Genomic DNA, 21,371 nt, shown 5'->3' on the forward strand with positions numbered 1-21,371 from the left:
CACTTAAGTAATTTACATATTAATCAGTTAAATATAAGGTTTTTTTTCTTCACCAATTTTGGTGAAGCCACTTCCACACTTTCTACGCCTCACAGTAGAAACCTTATCACAAATGAGTTCATTCATTTTCAAACTGAATAAATTAATTTAATAACAAATGAACAGACTGAAGGCCACAGAAACGTGCCCAGACAAAAAAAAATGCCCCCTTTGATTCTCTGGGTGAGAATAATGCACATAAAGTCCTCCAATACAACACTTCAACGAAACGACAACTCTGAAAGACAGAAAGAAAGAAAGAAAGAAAGAAACATAAAGAAAGGCGCACACAGAAGTGGTGGAGGTAGTAGAAGAAAAGGCGTTCGTCTTACCTGATTGGCTGGCGGGGTGAAAGAAGTTTTAAAGGAACAGAGTGAAAGTTAGGGTTTTTGGGAGGGGGGGGGGGTGAAAAAAGAGAACCTACCACGTAAAACAGTGAGTCTCGTGGAAGCGCTTGTCTCTCCAACAGTGTTGGAGGCCACACACTCATAAATAGCTTCATCTCGCGGGGTTCGCAAGGGCTGGATTCTGAGCACAGAACCAGATCCGTCATCGAACTCTATCACCTGCAGGTGCGAGAGACAGGATATGTTAAAGGAGTTTTTTTGTTCACAGCGCACGCCGGACCTCCCACACACACACACACACAAGACTTCTAAACCCTGTCTTAATGACTGTAGGTGACATGAAGTGTTTCAGACGTCTGTTAAAACAGATTTTTTAATTTTTAAAATGGTTACAATTGGCTTTTTGGGACAAATGTAAGCAGACTTTATCTGAAAACTAATGAAGCTTTCAGGTCATCTGTAATTATGTACAGGTTTCAATATGTACCAATTCCACTCCTGCTGGAAGTAGAGCTATACCAAGCAGACAAATCCAGATGCATCACCTACATGTTTCACCACATTTCTCCATAATATAACCATAATCCATCAGCATTTTTAACCACATATGTTTATCATATGCAGAAGGGGGAAAAAAAGACATTACACGCACAAATAGTTCCTCCTGTTTGTGTTGGAAAGGACTGCACACAGGCACAGTGCTTAATACTTAAATGTTTCCAGACAGGATGAAACGTATTACAATGCAAGTCAAGGCACTTCGTTTGCGTGCCAATTTCACTGCAGGTCTCATATGAATTCATATAAATTTTTATCATGTATAATATAGATTGTATTCTTTGGAACAAGAGGATAATTCAAAGGATTCCGTTGCACTGTTTTTCCCAAATTTAGAAAAAAAGTTCTGTCATTCATATTTTAACAGGCTCTACATTGTTTTCCCCACGATGCATTGTGGAATAGGTACATAAGTAACGGAGTACAAGTACACGTAAATAAATAAGTAGATGGAACAGGACGAGAACAGACATCTGGATGTGAGTCCGAGGACCGCAACGGACGGTCGTTTTATGACAAAGTGACGGACAGCACGAAAGACGAGGCCTATCCCTATCGGACAAAACGGACGACACACAGAACGTTACGGTTACTGACACAAACGGGCGTTCCGTAGTTTGTTCCGCATGCTATATACTCACTGTTTCTAGAAACGCCTGGGTAACAACTCAAGTTTAAGTAAGGAAAATACAGGTACACACCGCAGAAATAAACACCTCCATCTTACATAAGCCACACATTGGATAGGAGGGGAGGGGAGGGGGTGGGCGTGGGGGGCGTCGGAGGTTGTGCAGGTCATGTTAAATAAACAGCTGAGTTCATGGCTGAGAGGGAAAGAGGCTATGCAGTTCAGCGGCACAAACAAAGCCGCCTAGTTCGAGCGGGAGGAGCGGGTCTCTGGTCTCTGCGGGGGGAATGAATTTGTTAGTCATGAGAGCGTGAGGGAGCGAGGGTCGGCCATGCCAGGTTTGACCCCGTCCGCGAGGCGATGGGCGACGGGCGAAAAAAAAGGCGCGTGCTCGCCATTCGAGCGCATGCATTGCCGCGAAGCGCCGTAAACGCTGATAAGATTAGATCGCTGTTTGTTAGCGGCCGTAACAGGAAAAAGGCTCGGGCCCCCCCTTTTAGCCAAGCCACTGCTGAATTTAAGCAGGCGAGGAAAGCTTACAAAAAAAAAAAAAAAAAAACTGCACAATGGGGTCTTGATGGAACGTAGCGGAAATTAATAGGAATCTTATCAGTGTTCAGCAATGATGTGTTATTAATGGTGGGAAGCCAAAGCCGAGATAAAAATCAAATATCCAGCCAAATAATAAAAGAGGCATGCATTAAAAAAAAAAAAGGCACAAAGCCAAAGAGCTTCGGACCACGTGACGCGCTGCGAATCTCGTTTCTCCTTTTTTTTTTTTCCCTTTGCGCAGCGAATGCTGTCGCTCGGCGGAAAGGCAGGCAGAAAGGTCACATGACGTTGCCGCAGGTATCTGCTCAAAGACAGCTCTTTTCATTGCCGAATCTGCCCCCCCCTGTATCTCGCCGTACTTCCTTATTAAAATCACGCATGTAAAAGCCAGATAAAGTGATTACTGGAGTCGGCACGAGCATCGCAGTGCGCACGCGTGGTGGAGGGATTATGGGAAAGGGCCAAGCACTTTTCAGGCATTTAAATGTCGAGCATTTTACATCAGAACAATAGACCTAATACCTCAAATCGCTGGTTGCTGACTTTCTTCCCCTTCTTGTTCCACACGATTTTGGGCCTTGGGTCGCCCGTGGCTTGGCAAATGAACGAGGCTACCCCTCCTTGTACTCCCGTCTGGTCGTTAGGGGTTCTTAAAAATTTTGGTGGTGCTGGAGAGAAAGAGAGAAACAAAAATAAAGATTATAAGCATTCAATTTAACATTTCTGTCCTTGGAATCATTATTTTTCATTCTCAATTTATCGTATGTGTGATTTTGATGTATTTAGCTGAACATTTTAATTCTGATGTAACAATGGCTACTGGTAATTGAAAGCAACGGAGTTCTAGAACACTGACGTATAATTCTGAAAAAAAAAAAAAACATTCCAAAAACCTTCTCTTCAAAGGGTTAACTCATAGTCTGAAAATATATTTCATGATTTAAGTCTAATTTCTAAATGTATCTGCTGATGATCAGTATGTATTCACCATGATTGGAGAGGACCATAAATATTTTATTACCATTGTGATGTGGCATAATAATTAAGTCCAGGTCAAATCTTCCCATATGAATTTATAGACTGGACGCATAAATTAAATGGTCATATCATAAGAAAATAAATCATTAAGCTGTAGCATAAATAGCCATAAATTTGAAATGTTAATCATTCATTTGTTGATTGAACGTCCAAAAAAACAAAACGTAATTTCCTGAGAGAAAAATGCTAAAGGAAACACTGCATGTGCAAATCTGACTGACATTCAACAGTCCCCTGGTGTTATTTGACACATATTTTGTGTAAAAATCCCACATTTTTAACACCACTGTACCCCCCCCCCCCTCAGATTTCAGAAGGACGCCCCCGCTTTTCTCAAGATCGCCTCAGTCCGACGACAGCTTGGCGATAATTGCCGTGGCAACGGGACCGGCGTGGATCGGCGGCGAGATTGCCCGGAGCGGACGCGGCGCGTCGGAGCTGGCCGACTGACAGCTCGTTAATGTTCTCCGAAGGGACGGCGCCGCTCGCTTGTGAAGTCAACATCTGCGCGCCGCACCACAAGAACGCCGTGGCAACGCCGCCCGGCCCCCTCCCGTCGCCGACGCCGCCGCTGTTTCGGCTGACGGCGCTGAGGGGGAACACCCACAGTGCATCTCACGACCCTTAAGACACGCCCCCTGCCCTCTGGTAGATGATGAAGAAGAAGAGGGCGGGACCTGAGCAAGTAACAAATGCCTTCTCCGTGCAATCTGAACTCCGTAAATAAGAGCAGCGGCAGGAGAATCTTGGATTCTCAATGACTCCTCCCAATGAATCGAACATATTTTCACTCATCAGTTTGCGTTCACTTGCTTCCGATTGGCCCCGACTGCAAAAGTAGGCGGAGCCTTGATTGAGTCTGGGTTGTGCCATTGGCTAAAAATTAACAACTGGTCCCTTTTACTGGCCTATGGGTGAGTGTGCTGGAGAAGAACATGATCTCATGGAGAGAGAGAAAGAGAGAGAGAGGGAGAGGGAGAGCCATATGGATGGTAATATTATTTTCTGAGAATCATCCTCTCATTCTCTCATTCTTCTGATACCCAGCATCTTAACAGAATCTTACTACCTACTCCATCACTCATGGACTCCTTTTTCCCGCTCTCTAGTTTCAATATCAATCTTCTGTGGTACTTCCTCACTGCCAGGTTCTGCCTGAGTGATAATTCTAGTTAAGCCCCACCCCTTCCCCGCATCCCCACACACAAAAGCCTGTCGGAACATTACGAGCCGTTTAATAAACAGTCATTTATTTTTCTCCCCCCCCCCCGACTCCGATATTAAACTGTGTCCTTCCCGCAGACAGTCAGCTCGGCGAATTCCGACTCCACAGATGCTGGCTTAAAATATTACGGTGCTATCCCCGCAGATTACCGAGATCAAAATGAGGTGTGCGACTCCATCTGTTCCGACACGCAGCAAACGGCTGGAGTTTTATTAATCATTTCAGCGAGCCGTTATGGGGCCGTGTAGCCGTTGCCACGGGAGCCGGCGCCGCGACTCGCCGCAGCGAGAAAAAGCCATTTATCCGGTGGGAGGGCGAAGCTCCGCCCCTTTCCTTCCGCCAGCAGGGTCGGGAGCCGAAAAACGGAGCCCGGAACCGCCAATTAGGCGGCCCGAACCGCAGCTGAAATGGACGAGAGCGACCGAGCAGCCGCCAAAGCGACCGAGCCGTCGAGCGCGTTCGCGTCCCCGCACCCCCGTGCCGCCGAACCCCAGGGGCATGGCCCGTACCCGCTCAGGCCCGGCGTGCCGCGGGCGACAGACCCGAGATCTGGCCCCGGGCCGACGTGCTCGTCTCGGAGCTCCTCGGCCAGGCGGACGAGGGCCGGCGGGTCCGTCTGATATGAAACTGATAGGCCGCCGTGCCGCTAGCCGGGAGGCTGTTCATTGCCCCTCTGTGCCCACTGGGCAGTGATTTACGACGATGGTCTATCCAAACATCCACTACAACAGCAGCGGCCACTGTGGTATGGAGCTAGACAGGGGCTAAGGCTTCATAATATCATTTTAATAAACCTCCTATTTAAAAAAAAAACCAGGGCACACACACACTCACACATACTTTCACACACACACACACACACACACACACACACACAAGTGGTTAAAGACGGGAAAATTAAAGAGCAAACAAGGAAACGTACTTTGGTACACCATAAGCCTCGTGCTGCATACTTTACCTCTAAAATAATCCAGCAGAGCCAGTTTAGCCCCGCACCTCTAAAAGCACCCCGTATCCAATGTCAAAGACAGCTACAGTATGGAACCTTGACCTAAACCACAGTTACCCAATCCAACGGCAGAATGCTAGCACTGCAAATTCCGCACGTGCGCGGAAATATTTAGGGTGGCCACGTCTGGAATGTCTGCGATAGACTGGCGGCCTGTCCGGGGGTGTATTCCTGCCTCTCGCCCCAATGCATGCTGGGATTCGACTCTGGCATCCCCCCGCGACCCTGCCCAGGATAAGCGGGTATAGATAATGGATGGATGGATGGAATGTCTGGAATGTCTCACTTCATAAGTGGACGGTTTAAAAAAAAAACCGTTGGGAATTGCAGATATTTTCATTTGCACGTGAGATGCAATCATTTCGGTTAGTTTTGCTGCGGCTATATGAACATCGTTTTCATGGTGTCATGCTGCCTGGCTTTGAAACCGTGACACTCACGGGTACGTGGCGAAAGAGCAAACGATACGTTGATGGGCAGTTTGTGGCCTTTGTCTAAAATTAGAATAATGTGTGTGCCGTTACAGTAGTCTAAGGATTACACTGGAATGCTTTCAACAGGACTGACGCTTTTGCTTCCAATTGCAACGCATATAATAAACGAGTCACATGCACTAGTTAACTGTCCATATGCTGCGCTTTAGCCTTAACGTGATGTTGCTAACGCAATTGCCATGCTTTTATTTTTACCCTACCAGTAAAAGGGATGGCTTTCTGACGCACAAAGAATAAATTCAAAACAATTCTCGAAAATGTCTCCACCGATGTTGTACACTGGTCCCATGATGTTATACCAGTTGTGGGTGTGACATAAAAGTTTTTTTTGTTGTTTTTTTTTTTTTTTGCAGCCATAAAATCTGCTGTAATGGCATTCGGACATTCAGAGAAAATCCTTATTTGCAAGCCGATGACAGGACAAGCACGACGAGGGAAAAAAAAAAACTAAATTGCCTCCGCCTTTGGAAAAATTCGGCGCGTGACCAGGAGAACAAGCGCGGGACACCTGGCTATCGCCCCTCCGCACGCGGGGGCGCGGGGGTTTCCTGAGGGCGGCCTTAATCTACCTGAATTAATACCAGGCCCCCGCTCGGCTAATCCGCCGCTAAGCCGTCACCCGCAAACAAATGAAATGTGTGAAGCCCGTGCGAGCTAAAACGTTAGCGTCGCGCACGGCTCCCCGGGACACTGCGTAAAGCCTGTCGGCCTCGCCAAATGAATGAAAAGGGAAGCTACGCTTCGAAACCTTCCCCTGCTTCTCTGTTCACTTTAACGCGGGCCGACGCCGTGGTAACTGTTTCTGAGGCCGACGGACGCAGACAATCTTTCAAACAGGTTTCCGGACTTCAGGGGATATATTTAAAAACGGTGATCTTTTTTTTTTTGTAGCGGACAACTAGCTCGCTATTTAAGGCCCCTTTCCCTTTGCACACGCAAGGCGCTCTTTTTTTAACGACCCTCTGACACCCCAGGCTCGCCCTCTCCCTCTCTTTACCTGTCAGTGCTGTGATTCCGGGCCGGTGAAATAAAAGGCAGGAAGCGACTCGGGGAAAATCTGAATGAAATATTAACGGCGGCCCCCGGAGGACTCCAGCGGGGTTTTCTCTGAAGTCTCTGACCCCACTACGCAGCAGCCCTTGAAAAAGGCTCGCAGGTCGAGAGCAATCTCCGAGGTAAATCTCTGTGGTAAATCCCTGCGGTAAATCACAATGGGAGAGGGCGGTGAACGTGCGGTACTGCAGCTACCAGAACACCGCCGTGCGGGGTACTTACCCCGGACAGGTGAAATGACGTTAAGTTCTCTGCTCTCTGTTTTGAAGGATTGCAGATGATTGCACGCATACACAAAAAAAAAGGTAAAGTCCATTTTGAAAAGGAGTAAACGTGGAAGGATCTCTAAGATGGTAGTGAAGAACAGCTTAGAGTACGAGTCAGTAACTATTTTACTTTCTCAGAGCATTCATTTAAAACAATGCCACTGAATGGTTCATTCAGTTTCAAGTGCTTTAATAACAGCCTCATTTTCTCTTAGAATATGAACTTTTTCTCAAAGGAGGCTCGTAGGGAATGAATGTGCTTTTACATGAAAGACAATCTGGGAAAATATTATCAGCTCGTAAGGACAGAGGAATCAAAGGAACATTCAAAGATGTCACTATGTTCATTTTTAAGTCTTTTAGCAACTAGACATCTAAGTTACAATATTGATTACCTCGTTCAACAAAATTGACACCAAAATGGATTTAGCCATTGGTGCTTTCATTAGCAACCTGACAAACACAGACATCAGACAGTACAGAAAACCCAGTCACTACTCTAATGTTAATGGGATCATCAAGATGCATAAGTCAGCTTTAAAAAAATCCTACAGTGTAGGCTATGCGTTATTGCCTAAACAAAGTTATTACATGTATAGAATTTCTGAAAGCTAGGAAAATCTGATCTAGTGAAATAAAGAGAACAAAGCCATCCAATTACCAGAACATGTTTCGGTGACTAAGCTTTGACAGGAAGAAGAAAGTCAGACCTTCAATAATAAATATAAGAGAGAAGCACATTGAATGAGACAAATATAACTCATTGTGATTAAAAGTGGAATGAAGTTTCAGGAGCGAATAAAGGACATTTTTCACAAATGCTACACAATTTGGAATAAAGGAATCCCTCATTTGATTAAAAAAAAAAAAACTTTTTGAGAGGCAGTGTGCATAATTTATCTATAAACCTGCAGCTGACAAAATCCTGCTTCAAGTCAAAATACGTTTTTACAAAAAGGAAATTTTATTTTTTATTGAGACGCAAATTCACAAGAGCTATGGCACAGTTAACTGAAAAAAAGAATGTCAAGGGACACGCAGGACCACCCTCACAAACATTTGGCATGTGTTCTGCTGTACATTACTGATTAGAGTTTTGCACGGGAAGAATATTTAAAAAAAAAACGAACAGTAGTTTGCATACAATGAGATACAATTAAAGTGCACAAACTCCGCTGCTTAATTATAAGCATTTTCTGTTTTGCATAACACGTTCAATGGTTGCGAGCCTTAATTAGAAATGCACCGCTTGTTGCAATTAGCGATTACGAGAGAAGGGATGCAGTCTGAAGGACCGTTAATTACGGGATCAGGAATCGTACATTAATGCACTCGGGATGTTTACTAAAAAGTACAGTCCTGCCAGGCGTTCGCCGTCGATATTCCAGCGCCTGTCGCGCGTAACGAAGCTGGGAAACACGGCCCCACCTCGGCCCCTCGGAACCCGCTCCCGAAAAGCTGGAACAACAGCCATTAGGCGAAGTTAATTTATTAAAATCGCGAGGAGAGGACTTAATAATAAAGCGAGGATTTCCATTATCTCCCGAGCAATTAATAATGCTCACATTCCCCCCGTTGGAATGGTCGTTATTAGGTCAAAGCTGAAAGCGTATGATTCCCCCCCCCCGTACAAATTCAATGGGACTTTTCGCAGCGCTAGTCAGGCTCGGCTAGTCATGCGTCAACAGCGTTGCTGGGCAGGCCCCCACCGGCCCCCCGGCCCCCAGCTCCCAGAGCCTAGAGCCAGGGTGATCCACACAAAGAGCGCCTCAGAGAGCATAGATAATGCCCCTGTCCTCCGCTCCCCCGCTCCCCCGCTCGCTTGTGCAACCCCAGGACATGGCGGGGTGGGAGAGACCCCAGCCAGGGGTGCGAGGGGTGAGAACAGCGGAGCATGCAGCGGGCTGGGGGGGGGGCACGAAAAGGGGGCCTGCGAAAAAAAAGGCACGTCTGGGAGAAAAACAATCGGCCCAGAAAGTAAAGCGTAAGGCCTTCTGTGAAAGCACTCCCAGCCGTGATACACCTCTCTTTGTTTTGCAGGTACACCGATTACCCGGAGACGAGCCCTTAAAAAAAGCCCCGCTCCACGGGAGAGTCACAGGTCACAGGTCCAATCAATGGGCACCAGAGTGGAGCACGTTTCCCCCAATCGCGCTCGGAGCTCGCGCCGGTGAGAAAGGCGGACCTGTAAGTACTCTCACCACCACCTCGCATCCCGCTGACCTCATTAACCGTCCACCAGTTTCAGAGCGGCCTTTTCCGACCGGAGAGCACAGGGACTGGGGTGCCCTTAAACATCAACGTAACGCTCTCCAAACCTCAGAAACACAGGCCACAGGCCTACTCTTCCCACACCTGCGTTTAAGGTGCCAATCAGATTATCACAGGCAAAAAAAAAACAAGACAAAAAAAACACCCACAATGCATTGCTGTACTCAGGATAACCGAGTTGTAGTGGATGTGGCACACTGTACGCAAACAATGCAGATTCAGAAACAGCACGTCGCATTGCTCTGTTTCAAAGGGAAAAGAGTGTTTTCTATCTCTGCGTGTCTCACCGGGTACGAGTTGAAGAAGGGACGACGTCTCGGTGGGCTTGGCAAACGGCGGAACTCCGGCATGCTAAACACCGTCTGTTCCAGACGGATCAGAACAGCCAGCGGAACAAACTCAAGATGCACCAGAAGTTGAAAAGCTGCGATACACAAGGCTCCTGTACCAGTTTCTCCCCCCCCCCCCCCTCGACAGATGTCTCACTCTATGACTATACATCAACCGGCACCTCCCGCGGGACACATTAGGAGCCGGGGGGGGGGGGGGGGGCTGAGTTTGCCACTTAATAAACCCAGCACACAGATGGCGCTACGCTCAGCCCTCCCGAACGCTCAAAATGAACAAAATGAGAGCCACAGCAGGAGCTTCAAAGGCCTCCCCTTCATCGGCAGACATTACGGAACAGCGAACAGTCTTACACCGGGGACCCCGGAGCGTCAGCGCGGGGCCCAGTCACAGCAAACGCGTGAGAGGTACCACAGGAAGGGCCGGGGCACGTGGCGTACCTCACAATATCAGCGCATGATCAGACAGCCAGGTAAACATGCTAACGTGCTAAATGCTAACTTTATTTCAGTCAGGACTTGTAGATTTATCCATTTCAGTCAGGGCCTAATCTGTCATTTCTGTCAGGATGCCCCACAGAAATATAATGCACTGCAATATATTGTATACATTTATTGTGATTTATTGTAAACATGTAGACTATATATTAACTAATAACTATGTTTGCCCGGAGTATAAACTGCAATGTAAACATATATTGCACATATCTGAAAGTGGCTCTAATTTTGCATATTTGCATACTGTAAAGTGTTGCAAAGTATTTTGTGTTCATATATTTACAGTTTAATCCACTCCAGTAAAGGGTGGACACAGTTTGCCATTTCTCTCGGTGTAATTAAGCGGTGCTTTTTTGTCGTTCCGCAGAAACAGGGTGTAAAATTGTAACGGTGAAAATGCTGAAATCGTAGCCGTGGAGAAGATCTCGAGCCGAAACGCTGGATTTGGCCCAGCAGCCTGGCAGTTTTCTCCAGTAGGTGAAAATAACAGAGGGAACAGATAAGTTTCTTTAATTGTGCGCTCGCCTCTCCTCAGTAGTCTCCGCATTATGTTTGCAAAAAGTTAATTATCTGATAGGACACACAGCAGCTGCAGCCGACACAAATACCCGTCGGTTCATTCAGCTATTCACCGTGCAACAGAACATTCCATTAAATAGCAGCGTTATCACAGGATGCGGCAAATAATTATTTTATAATTGTTGTCCGTAAGCTTTAAGCTAAGTATTACATCGTACGATTGAAATAATTGAGAATTAATGACAATGCAAAATAGCAGACTGGATGGAGGACTCAATAAAAAATAAAAAATAAAAATAAACATCCAGGAACACTGTATGAGATCAAATTGTAAAACTTCACCAAAACATGTTTAAAAACACAAATTAAGTCATTTTTGCATATCCTCAAACAGATGGATAAAATTATTCTTGTCCTCATGATAATTACTTTCGTTTATTACTGACAGAGTCAGTAAAAATTCTCAGTCTTTGTTTGTATGCTGGATATGTGTGGCAAATGAAAATACCATGCTTGGGCAGTCAGGGGCCATTTTCAGTTAGACTGTCAATTCATCTGACACTGACATCTAATGGGAGAATTGAAATATTGATAATTTACATATTTTCATTTTTTCTGTTATAGCCTATATTGGTGCTGTACTAATTTATATATTTGATATAAACGTGTTTTACTATCAACTGTGGGGTGAGATCATCATCATCATCATAATCATCTCAGGCATAATTATGGTAATAATAGTAATACAAAATAGAAATAAGCTACAAGACTGATGAAACCATCAGGCCAATAAAGCTTGGAAGGCATCAATGAAAAGTCTTCACACACACACACACACACACGTTTCCCCACACAGGGGTCCATTGTAATTTAGTGAAATTGGAAAACTGGGGAATTTTACTCATCAGGACACATTCCAGGTAATCAGCATTTGATTACTAATGCCTGTTAGAAAGCGGCAGCTACCTTTCAGTTCATATCTCCATTGACTATGCAGTAGGCCCAACATCCTGAATAAACATGATGATTACTGAGCCTCTCTATGGCCCTACAGGTAAGACAGAGCAGTGTCAGGTAATCCTGGTCTAGATGTTAGCCTGCTCTCGCTGATACCCGAGCTTTGGAAAGTAGCTTTGGTACTTTGAGAGCGTTTGACACACCGGCTCAATCAGAATCAGGCAGTCGGGAGGCATAACAATGAACGCCAATCCACCGCAACGCCTCATTTGTCTAAAAACCCCCGGAGACAGCTTGGGTGAACTAATCCCAGACACTGAACTTGAGCTCAATGAAGGTGGACTGACGAGGTTAGAATCAGTCCATCGTCAAAGGGAAGGTTACAGATTTAAAGAAGAAAAGCCCTTCCTTAAAAGAAAAAGAAAAAAAGACTCGAACGACACCTAACTTTTTTCTGATCTTACTTTTCAAAGTGATACTCGCCCTGGTTCGGTCTGTCTCTACACAACTTGCAGGGGGGAGAATAATTGAAAGGAAGTTCCCGGACAAAAGTGACCTTTTATAGGCCATTAATTTTACGGCCCTCCAGAAAAAAAAAAAAGAAAGAAAAAAAAACTTTGCTCGTGCCGCAGCTTCAAAACCTTTTCACAGCAGAACACCCTCGTAACAACCCGGACACGCAATAAAGCCCGCCCCCCGACAAGGGCGAAGGGCCCATCGCTGCTTGTGTGCGTTTCATTGGAGCGCTGGGACCCCCCCACCCCCCCTCCGTCCTTCGGGATGAGAGTTAACACACGGGGGGTACGGCCAAAGCCCCCGAATCCTGGCCCAGGACTAGCCCCGCCGCTACATCGGCTACAACTGGAGGGCCATCTGCTTTTCCCTGCCAGAGAAGCGTCAGTACGAACTTCGCGACTAATAATAACTTGATTATTTCCTATCTGGCAAGCTGAGTCTTTCCTCTTGAGTTACTGCACGTCAGGCCAAGCCAAGGTCAATCTGAAACACATAGGCCTATTCCTTCGCCTCCACAAAAACACATCCCGAAACATCCAAATATTTCCAAAGGGAATTAACTAGCTTTTTTTTTTTTACAGAGGTGAAATTGCACAGTAGGCTACAACTTATTTTCAATCTTCCTTCATTCGTACACTAACAGAGACTGGACACCACTGGGAAAACAGCGTTGTATGAGCTGAGATATGAGCGTTCAGAAGACACATGCGCCCTTGGCTGACTAGGAAGACTATCACTTAACTCCGAAAACATACTCCTAATTTATAGATTTTAACCCTTCACTAGAATCCCTTGTACAACACTTTGGATTTCAATGATAAAGACTAATGCGCATGCATCTTTAGGCAACTGCAATAAGACAAATTGGGGGGGGGGGGATTTGATCTTAAGAAGCAGTGAACAATTAGCCACGGTGATAGATTTTGTTATTTTTATGCTTCAAGGAAAAGCACATTTGTATCCACCAAATAATCTCCAAACATATAAGGTCTATGCTGACTTAAAATGAGTCCGTAATGCTGGTAACAGTCTGATTAAAACAGGAAGAAACAAATCAAAAAAGTAAGTCCCTTGTGAAGAAGTAGGAATTTATTGCAGCGAGCAAAAATGTTGGCTTGTTATCTGAAGTTCTACAAAGCTAAACTCATTTCAAAATGCTAATATTTAACAACATTATCAGTAACATGCATCAACGTAATACAAAATAAACTACAAAATATATTGGAAAAATAAAAATGATTTTCAAACCAAAATTTCTGGTTAATTTTGACTTCATTTTACTGGTCAACAGATGAACAGTAAAAGAGGAGGGGGGGAAAATGCAAAAACATGTCTGCTAGCAGCAGTGCAATGCCACCACAAACAGAACCCTGAACCTCAAGAGGCCTCATTAAAATAATGCTGGGAGTAAGGACTTAATGTGTGTGTGTGTGTGTGTACTGTTTATGTGTGTGTGGTGTATGTGGTGTGTCCGGAGTGTGTGTGTGTGTGTGTGTGTGGTGAGTGCAAAGTGTGTGTGTGGAGTGTGTGTGTTTGTGTGTGTACTGTATGCGTGCAGCGAGTGTGGAATGTGTGTCTGTACTGTATATATGTGTGTGTACTGTATATGTGTGTCTGCCTGTGTGTGCATGTTCTTTCACTCTGTCTTTTTCATATAGCCTCTTTGTCATCCATCAACAGACTCAGAGCCAATATCTGAAGCAAATCAAAAGTAGCTGCTGCACTTGAGTTCAGCCAGAAGGCAGGTCACTGGGGACAGAAAGGTAGCAGTCAGCCTGTTTTCCGCGCTGTTACTCTAATTGCTCCTTGATATCAGATTAAACATGAGCACAAGCTTTGTTCATATAAATGCTGTAGTTTCAGTCCGTTTATCTGTTTACCACACTACGTTTTTAACAGGGTAAATGAGTAAGACATAAAGAAGGAATATTAAACCTTCTACTAAATATCCCCCTTTTAGAGGAAATAACCCTCTCGCACAAAAAACAAGTTAGCCACATTGAATGAACCTACTCTTATAAACTTCCTAGTTTTAATGGCTGCAGTTAATTTTGTCCATGAATATTACTGCTCCAACCAGACTAGTCATCTGTTGAGGGAAGTGTATACACAGCATCATTGGCTGGTTCTTTGTGGCTCTCACAAGCAAATCTAACAATCATGTTTTTTGTAAGACAGCATTACTGGCTTGTGACTAATGGTCTGAAAGCCTTTTATTAATTGTTTTGACTTTTATTTATTTATTTATTATTCATTCAAATGAAGAAGTTTGCATATTCATTCGCATCGGGCTTATGAAAAGGAAACGCTGCGGTCAGTGAAAGCGTATGTGGCATTATCTTATATAGCACTGCCTCCTCCACTCAACACGAACGACAAAAACAGAATTTCGATGTTGAAAAACGATGGAACACGTTCAGACACAAACACCTCGTCAGTCTGCCCTCCTTCTCCTCACCCCACCTCTCTGGAGCTTTTACCGAACCCAAACACCTGATACTCTTTTTTTTTTTTTTTTCCAGAGCCTGCGGTTCTGTTCTTCACCATTGATCACACAATGCAGTTCAACCGCTCACCAGAGTAGTTCTGCTCTTGTCCGTACAGCTTGGTTTAGTGTTCGGTAGTGCAGTTGAGTTATAAATCGCAGCTCCACTTCTTGCGCTCTCTGTCTCACTCTCTCTGTCTCACTCTCTCTCTCTCTATCTCTCTCGAGGCTATACTTTCCCCTCTCCGGAGAATTACTGCAGTTCGATCCCTGATCTTTGCACTTGTGTTTTCATTGTATGTCCCTGTGGATAAGAGCATCTGTTAAATGGCACGAGAGATAGAAGGAGAGAAAGAGAGAGAGAGACAGAGAGAGGGTGAGAGAGAGAGAAAACTGGCTACGATACAGATCAACAGGGGAGATACAGGGCAAAAATAACATTTAGCATTTATGCCTTTCCGATTGCGGAGGCTAAAAAAGACGTTCCAGCAGCAGCAGGTGTGCGGGACCTTTGGAAGGCCGTTCGGATGGGGAGGAATACCGGCTTGGCTCAGAGTATTTTGGTCGATCTCCCTGCGTGCAGCAGCAGCGGCTGTCTGTGGATAATAGCACGTCTGAGGACACACCACCGTTCCAGAGAGAAAATGACTGTGCATCTGCTGGCTGCGCTGGCACAGGCTACTACTGCTGTGCAGCTCCTCACTGTTGTGTTTACAGCAAACCGACTAGTGTTCACTATTATAACAACAATATGAATATAGTATTATTAACAATGTTAATATTAATGACAACGACACAGCTATTACAGTTATTAAATCTACTAATACTAACAGCAAAATAAAAGCTAAATAGTAGTAAAAGTAGTACTAATAATAATAGTAATAAAATCATCATCATCATCATCATCATCGTGTATTTGAAAGGTTTATGCACAGAACCAGATATACGTGTTCTGAGCTCACACGCATGAATGGTGGGAGGACATGGAGGGTTGTATTCTGAGTTATCGTCCACACAGTAGACATGCATGCACACACTCACACACGCACACACACATGCACAAACACACATACAGTGCATACACAATACACACACACACACACACACACACACACAGTACACACGCATGCACACACAAACAGAATACATGGACACACACACGCACGTACACACACACACACACACACACACACAATCAGACACATATACAGTGCACGCACAATACACACACACACACACATGAACACACACACGGGAACACATTAATCTGCCTGTGAAACGGCACGCTAGGAACAGCACAGGATACGCAGACATTGCGCAACATGGGGAGAGGAGCGCGCTAAGGACCCGTGGCTCGCCCCTCCGTCTGCCTGAGTGCCTGCTGTCCTCGGGAGCTTTGGCTTCCCCTCTCCAGCTGACAGAATCAGAGGGGGGGGGGGGGGGACAAACAGACAGGCGCCGCGTTTCGAGTGCAAACATTTGCAGCCATTAACGGGTTCCCTCTCCGCTCCTTCTCTCCCTCTCTCCTCCTCCTCCTCCTGCTCCTCCCCAAGCTCCCGCCTCGCGTCGTCTCCGGCGAGCGTTCCGCTCTCAGCGCCGCTCGCTCGGCAGACGACGCCAAGGCGAGGAGCTGGAAGCCGGAGATTACTGAACTGAATGCCAAAAAAGAGCTGACAGCACCAACACTGGCAACCGGGAAGAACAAAAGGCATCGGCCTAGACGCTGTGCCTCTCAGATTTATCAGTGACCTAGGCTGAAAGAACTACTACCAGATTTCACGCCATGACGTATGTAAAACAGCTAATACATACAGAAACAGCTCCTTGGGCTATTATCCACCGCTTAAGCCACTATTATAGATTATACCACTTCAGCATATTGACAAATATCATTTGTAACCCTAACAGTACTTTCAGAACACTGCTAGCTGTATTAGCATAGCACAGACCCAGTACAGAACACTGCTAGCTGTATTAGCATAGCACAGACCAAGCACAGAATACTACAAGCTGTATTAATAGAGCACAGACCGAGCACATAACGCCACTAGCTCCATTAGCATAGCACAGACAGAGCACAGAGTGCCACTAGATGCATTAGCATGACACAGACCGAGCACAGAACGCCACTAGCTGTATTAGCATACCATAGACCCTGCACAGAATGCCACTAGCTCCATTAGCATAGCACAGACCCAGCACAGAACGCCACTAGCTGTATTAGCATAGCACAGACCCCATACAGAATGCGACTGTGTGAACACAACATAAAGCCAAGACATTGGCAGAATTACACTCCATTCTACAGCAGGGGAAAAAAAAAAAAGGTCAAACACTCCAGAGACAAATCAAGTCTGTCAGCGCCGTAGTTTATACGTTCATGAATATTCACTCGGAGTGCAGGGCGCACTTCAGTCAGGACAATATCTCCAGTTTAATAAGGTTGGGCGTCCGCCCGGGTGTTAAAGTCAGTTTGACAATCGACGCCGTTGTAACCAGTATAATCCATGGCAGCAGAGCACAGTTAAGCCGCAGGGTTCTTTAAATGGCCCAGGTTAGTGAAAGGCAGTGTGTCTTATAAAACTGTCTGCGATGGGCTACCACGCAGAAAAAATACTTCTCATTTACAACAGTTTTCACAAAATGGTATAGTAAAAAATATACATATATATAAGCTAGTACTACACACTGAATTATTTAGTGATCACATCACAATGGAATGAATGGTGCATATTCTACCTAAAGTCTCATTACAGCCTTTTTTTTTACATTTAGCACCTACAGAAATAAACAGTTAATTGTGAAACCGACTTATTGACTTTTTCCACCTTCAAAAATATCTGAACGGAGAAACTATTTTACCCGGAAAAACTTTTAGAAAGTTCTGAGCCCCAAAGTCAGGGCCTGATCTCTATTAAACGGAAGACTGCTCAAATACTTCCCCGTCAATGATATTATTTGTGAACAGGCAGATGGATCGCCAGACAGCAAATTCTTGAGCTCAAATGGATTTATACAAAACCATTCAACAGGGGCATCCTCAAAGATGCATTTTTTGTGTGCTTTTGTTAGATCACTGAGCAGCACTGACCATGTTTCTAAGAAACACTTTTTTTTCCATAAACACAATGAAGTGGGGGGTGGAAAAGGCCAATGAATTACAAGGAGAGTGGAAATGAGTTATTTTCAATTACAGTCCACGCATTTCGCGGCGGACCTCAATCACACCTCGGCTGTATATTAATTCTGAGAAGAACCGACAGCCGTATTATGTCAGGCTGTCATGTCTGACAAGTTTGGTGTAATTGGATACGAGATTGCGAAAAAGATAAATTACCAAATAAATAAATAAATAAATAAGTAAGTAAAATAATAGATGTTCTGCCAGCAACTGTTTGACACGGAAAGTTGGACGCACGGCGTGCTCTGTGTTAAAGAGCATCACACCCGGCTGAAGTCTTCATCTCATCAAGCACCTACAGAAATAATTATACTGAAACTGTCAGAAGCGTCACGTTCCCCTCGGTGTGCCAGCGCGTGTCACGTCCTGTTATTTCCACAGAACCAGACGAGCCTGTAATTTGGGCCCGGGATCTAACAGAAGGAGATTCGGGGTTAATCGGGAGGGGGAAACGTAATCCGTGCGCAGCTTCATTCTTTTAATCAATACGAAAAAACCTCCCAGGGCTCGCTTAAGAGGCTACTGCTAATGCAGTGTAGCACGGCCTTAGCAAACGGCCCCAATGACAGCGGTACCTCATTGTGCTCCTGAGCAAGCTAGCGGGGGCACAGACGGAGGGCAGATTTTTTAACAAGGGGAGAGGAAGTTCGCACGTCTGAGACGCTTCCAGCCCCGACGAGACGCATTTTTCGAACGTCACCGCGGCTACCGAAACCAACAGGAAGCGCTGCAAGCGCCGCGGCACTCTGGGAAAGGGAATGGAAATGACCTCTGAGTCAACAACTCCCTTAATGCAAACTTGCAAAAAAAACAAAAAAAAAAATATGTGGGGTGAAATAATTTGAATTTGTGTTTATGTTTTGCTTTATCCTTTTTTTTTTTTTTTTTTTCCCTTGGAGGAAACCTTGTATGGCGTTTTATTATAAAATGTATGTCGCCCTTAAAATTGCCGGGAATGATTCCTGGGTTGTGTGAGAAGGGCCGGTCTCTCTGAGGGACATTAGCCGACGTCAGTGTGACTGAAGGTAATTTTACTATTCGGGCCACAATTTGCATGTAATGAAAACAAATCGTGCGCTACAGAACTTGCACAGAAGACTCCATTATAAGTCTGCAGCCCCATGATCGATTATTTCAAATGCGTTCTGAGCGAAAGCCCCACCGGACGAACTTCACTTTGGACGGACACCCCACCGCATGCGCGCCTGTCACGTCAGACCCTCCCGTTCGCATTTCGCGCTACGAGACAGAAGGTTTTCTCCGGCGCCTCGACACATTCCACAAAATCGTTCTCTTTTGCGAGGCCCGGGCTGGCAGAGAGGCGCGGGGGAGGTCTCTCATTAATCATTCGGTCCGCGCGACGCCGTCGCCACCAGTCATAAGGCGCTTTTCTGAAACCATTTTCCCAGCTGCCCCCCTCGCGCACCGGACCGCTGGAGCAGGTTCGGAGGAATCGGGTTCCATTTTCGAACCCGTCCTCTTTTTTAGCCCGCGGTCCTCACCACTATGCCCGTGCCATTTATCACTCGGGATCTGCCTGACGTTCGCCCGAACACCCCCCCCCCCCACCCCAAACCCCCCCCGCCGACTGTCGGCCATTAGAGAATCTCCGCGTCACCCGGGCCAGATCGTATTTCAGCCTCCGTCTCAACATTCATCATCTTCTGTCCGACTCCCACCTCCGCCCGCGCGCGAATCCCCATCGCTGTCGGACCGCTTAAAAACCAACCTTCTTCGAGCGCTAAAAATAAATAAATAGATAAATAAAAAATACTAAAACATTTTTTTAACAAGCAACCAAATTAAAAGAACAACGGCAGCAACAACAGGACGCGGAGAAAATAAATAAAATCCATAAAGGATGTCATTACATCGCCAGGGAGAGAGAAACGCAGATGGCGAACAGGAAACAGCGCGACATTCTGGCACCGTACCGCCCCCACCCCCCCACCCCCCCCTCTCTCCAACACCCCCGCAAGCGCAGAGAGGTAAATAGCGACGGTCTGCGTTTGCGTTTTTTTGTTTTTTGGGTCCATTTGCACCCTCGTTGAAGGCCCAATAAACATCAGTCCCGTGTTGCCTGGTGGCAGCTAGGCGAAGGGCTGCTCTCAGCGTCCCAGCGTAGGACCGAAATTGCGGAAATCCATCCTCCCCAGCCCCGAAGAACGACATCCATAAACACGGCCGGCGAGACGAACTCTACGGCTAATACGTCCTTAAACTAAATCAGGAGTTTGTTTGCCGAGCTCCTAGCGATTAAGGGCCATATTTCAACTTAGATTCTGCGCTGATGGTAGAGACAACTCTGTTCTTGCTCATTAAGGACAAAGCAGGAAAATGAACAGCGTCAAAGCTATTTGCCTTTAATATTGGACAGTATTGAGTTGATATCGGCAAACGTCATATGAGCAATAGCAAGGAAATTATTAATCTATATCAATCCCAGGAAGACAATTTAATTATTGCCTTATCGATATTTCCGGAATTTGTACAGCTGCAGTCCAGTAATCTCTGGACAGATTTGCTTTAGTAAGAGCGAAAGAGAACGTGGAGATCAGCTCAAAGTCGAAACATGACTACAAACACAATTCCAAAATGTTTTCATCTCATTTTTGGAGTGCCATTTTAAGACCCACAAATGCACTGGTGACCTGAATTTGTCTGGGGATAATACCCGTCCCAGCAAAGAGAAGTGAATAGATGTCCCCAGTTCATACTCAATAACACTGTGCATGAAAATTACAGCTTCAATCAGGTTCTTCTTTTTATAATGTCTAGTGTGTATGCCTAATATGAATCCCCTCACAGGGCATTATCATAGTTTTCAAAATAGTGCCATTCAGAATTATAAAATAAAAATCTATACCTCAAAGTCCCAATAGGCCAGGGGTGTCAAACTCATTTTTACCGAGGGCCACATCAGCATAATGGTTGCCCTCAAAGGGCCAGATGTACAGTACAGTATAAATGTAACTAAATGTCACCAAATATAATGTAAAATAAATGTAACTACTCCGTAATATATTGTTAAATAACTTTCTGTATTTATTACTTAAAGTTACAAATATTACATATGCATTTGCATAGATGTAAAAAAAAAAGTGTTGCTTGTTGCTCTGTTACTATAACATAAATCCTTTTAATTTGTCAGGTTAAGAAACCCACATTACTCTATTTATCAATGATCAAACTATTCAAAGAAAAATATTAAAACACATTAACTTTCTTCAAAAAAATTGTCACAGTCGAGAGGGTCAGAATAACGTACAACCAACTATAGTGAGCTGCTAAGAACATGTGTGACAGATGTAGCATTTTACAAAAACAAATGGCTGCACACAGCCTTGCAGGAGTAAACATTTGTGTGCATAAACCTGTAAACAACAAA

At 45.2% G+C, this 21,371-nt stretch overlaps 1 protein-coding gene across 5 annotated transcripts in view; it reads right to left on the reverse strand.

The window, feature by feature from the left end:
- LOC135259944 (receptor-type tyrosine-protein phosphatase delta-like) overlaps nt 1-21,371 on the reverse strand; it is a 550,399-nt gene that overhangs the window by 89,227 nt on the left and 439,801 nt on the right. For all 5 annotated transcript variants that reach the window (XM_064344912.1, XM_064344911.1, XM_064344908.1 and 2 more), the window contains 2 exons: nt 2,647-2,792; nt 464-605 (listed from right to left, as the gene is read on the reverse strand). In XM_064344912.1, coding sequence (XP_064200982.1) covers nt 464-605; nt 2,647-2,792 — 288 coding nt within the window. The remainder of the gene's footprint in view (nt 1-463; nt 606-2,646; nt 2,793-21,371) is intronic.

This window comes from Anguilla rostrata, chromosome 7, assembly GCF_018555375.3.
Source record: "Anguilla rostrata isolate EN2019 chromosome 7, ASM1855537v3, whole genome shotgun sequence".
Taxonomy (NCBI): Eukaryota; Metazoa; Chordata; class Actinopteri; order Anguilliformes; family Anguillidae; genus Anguilla; species Anguilla rostrata.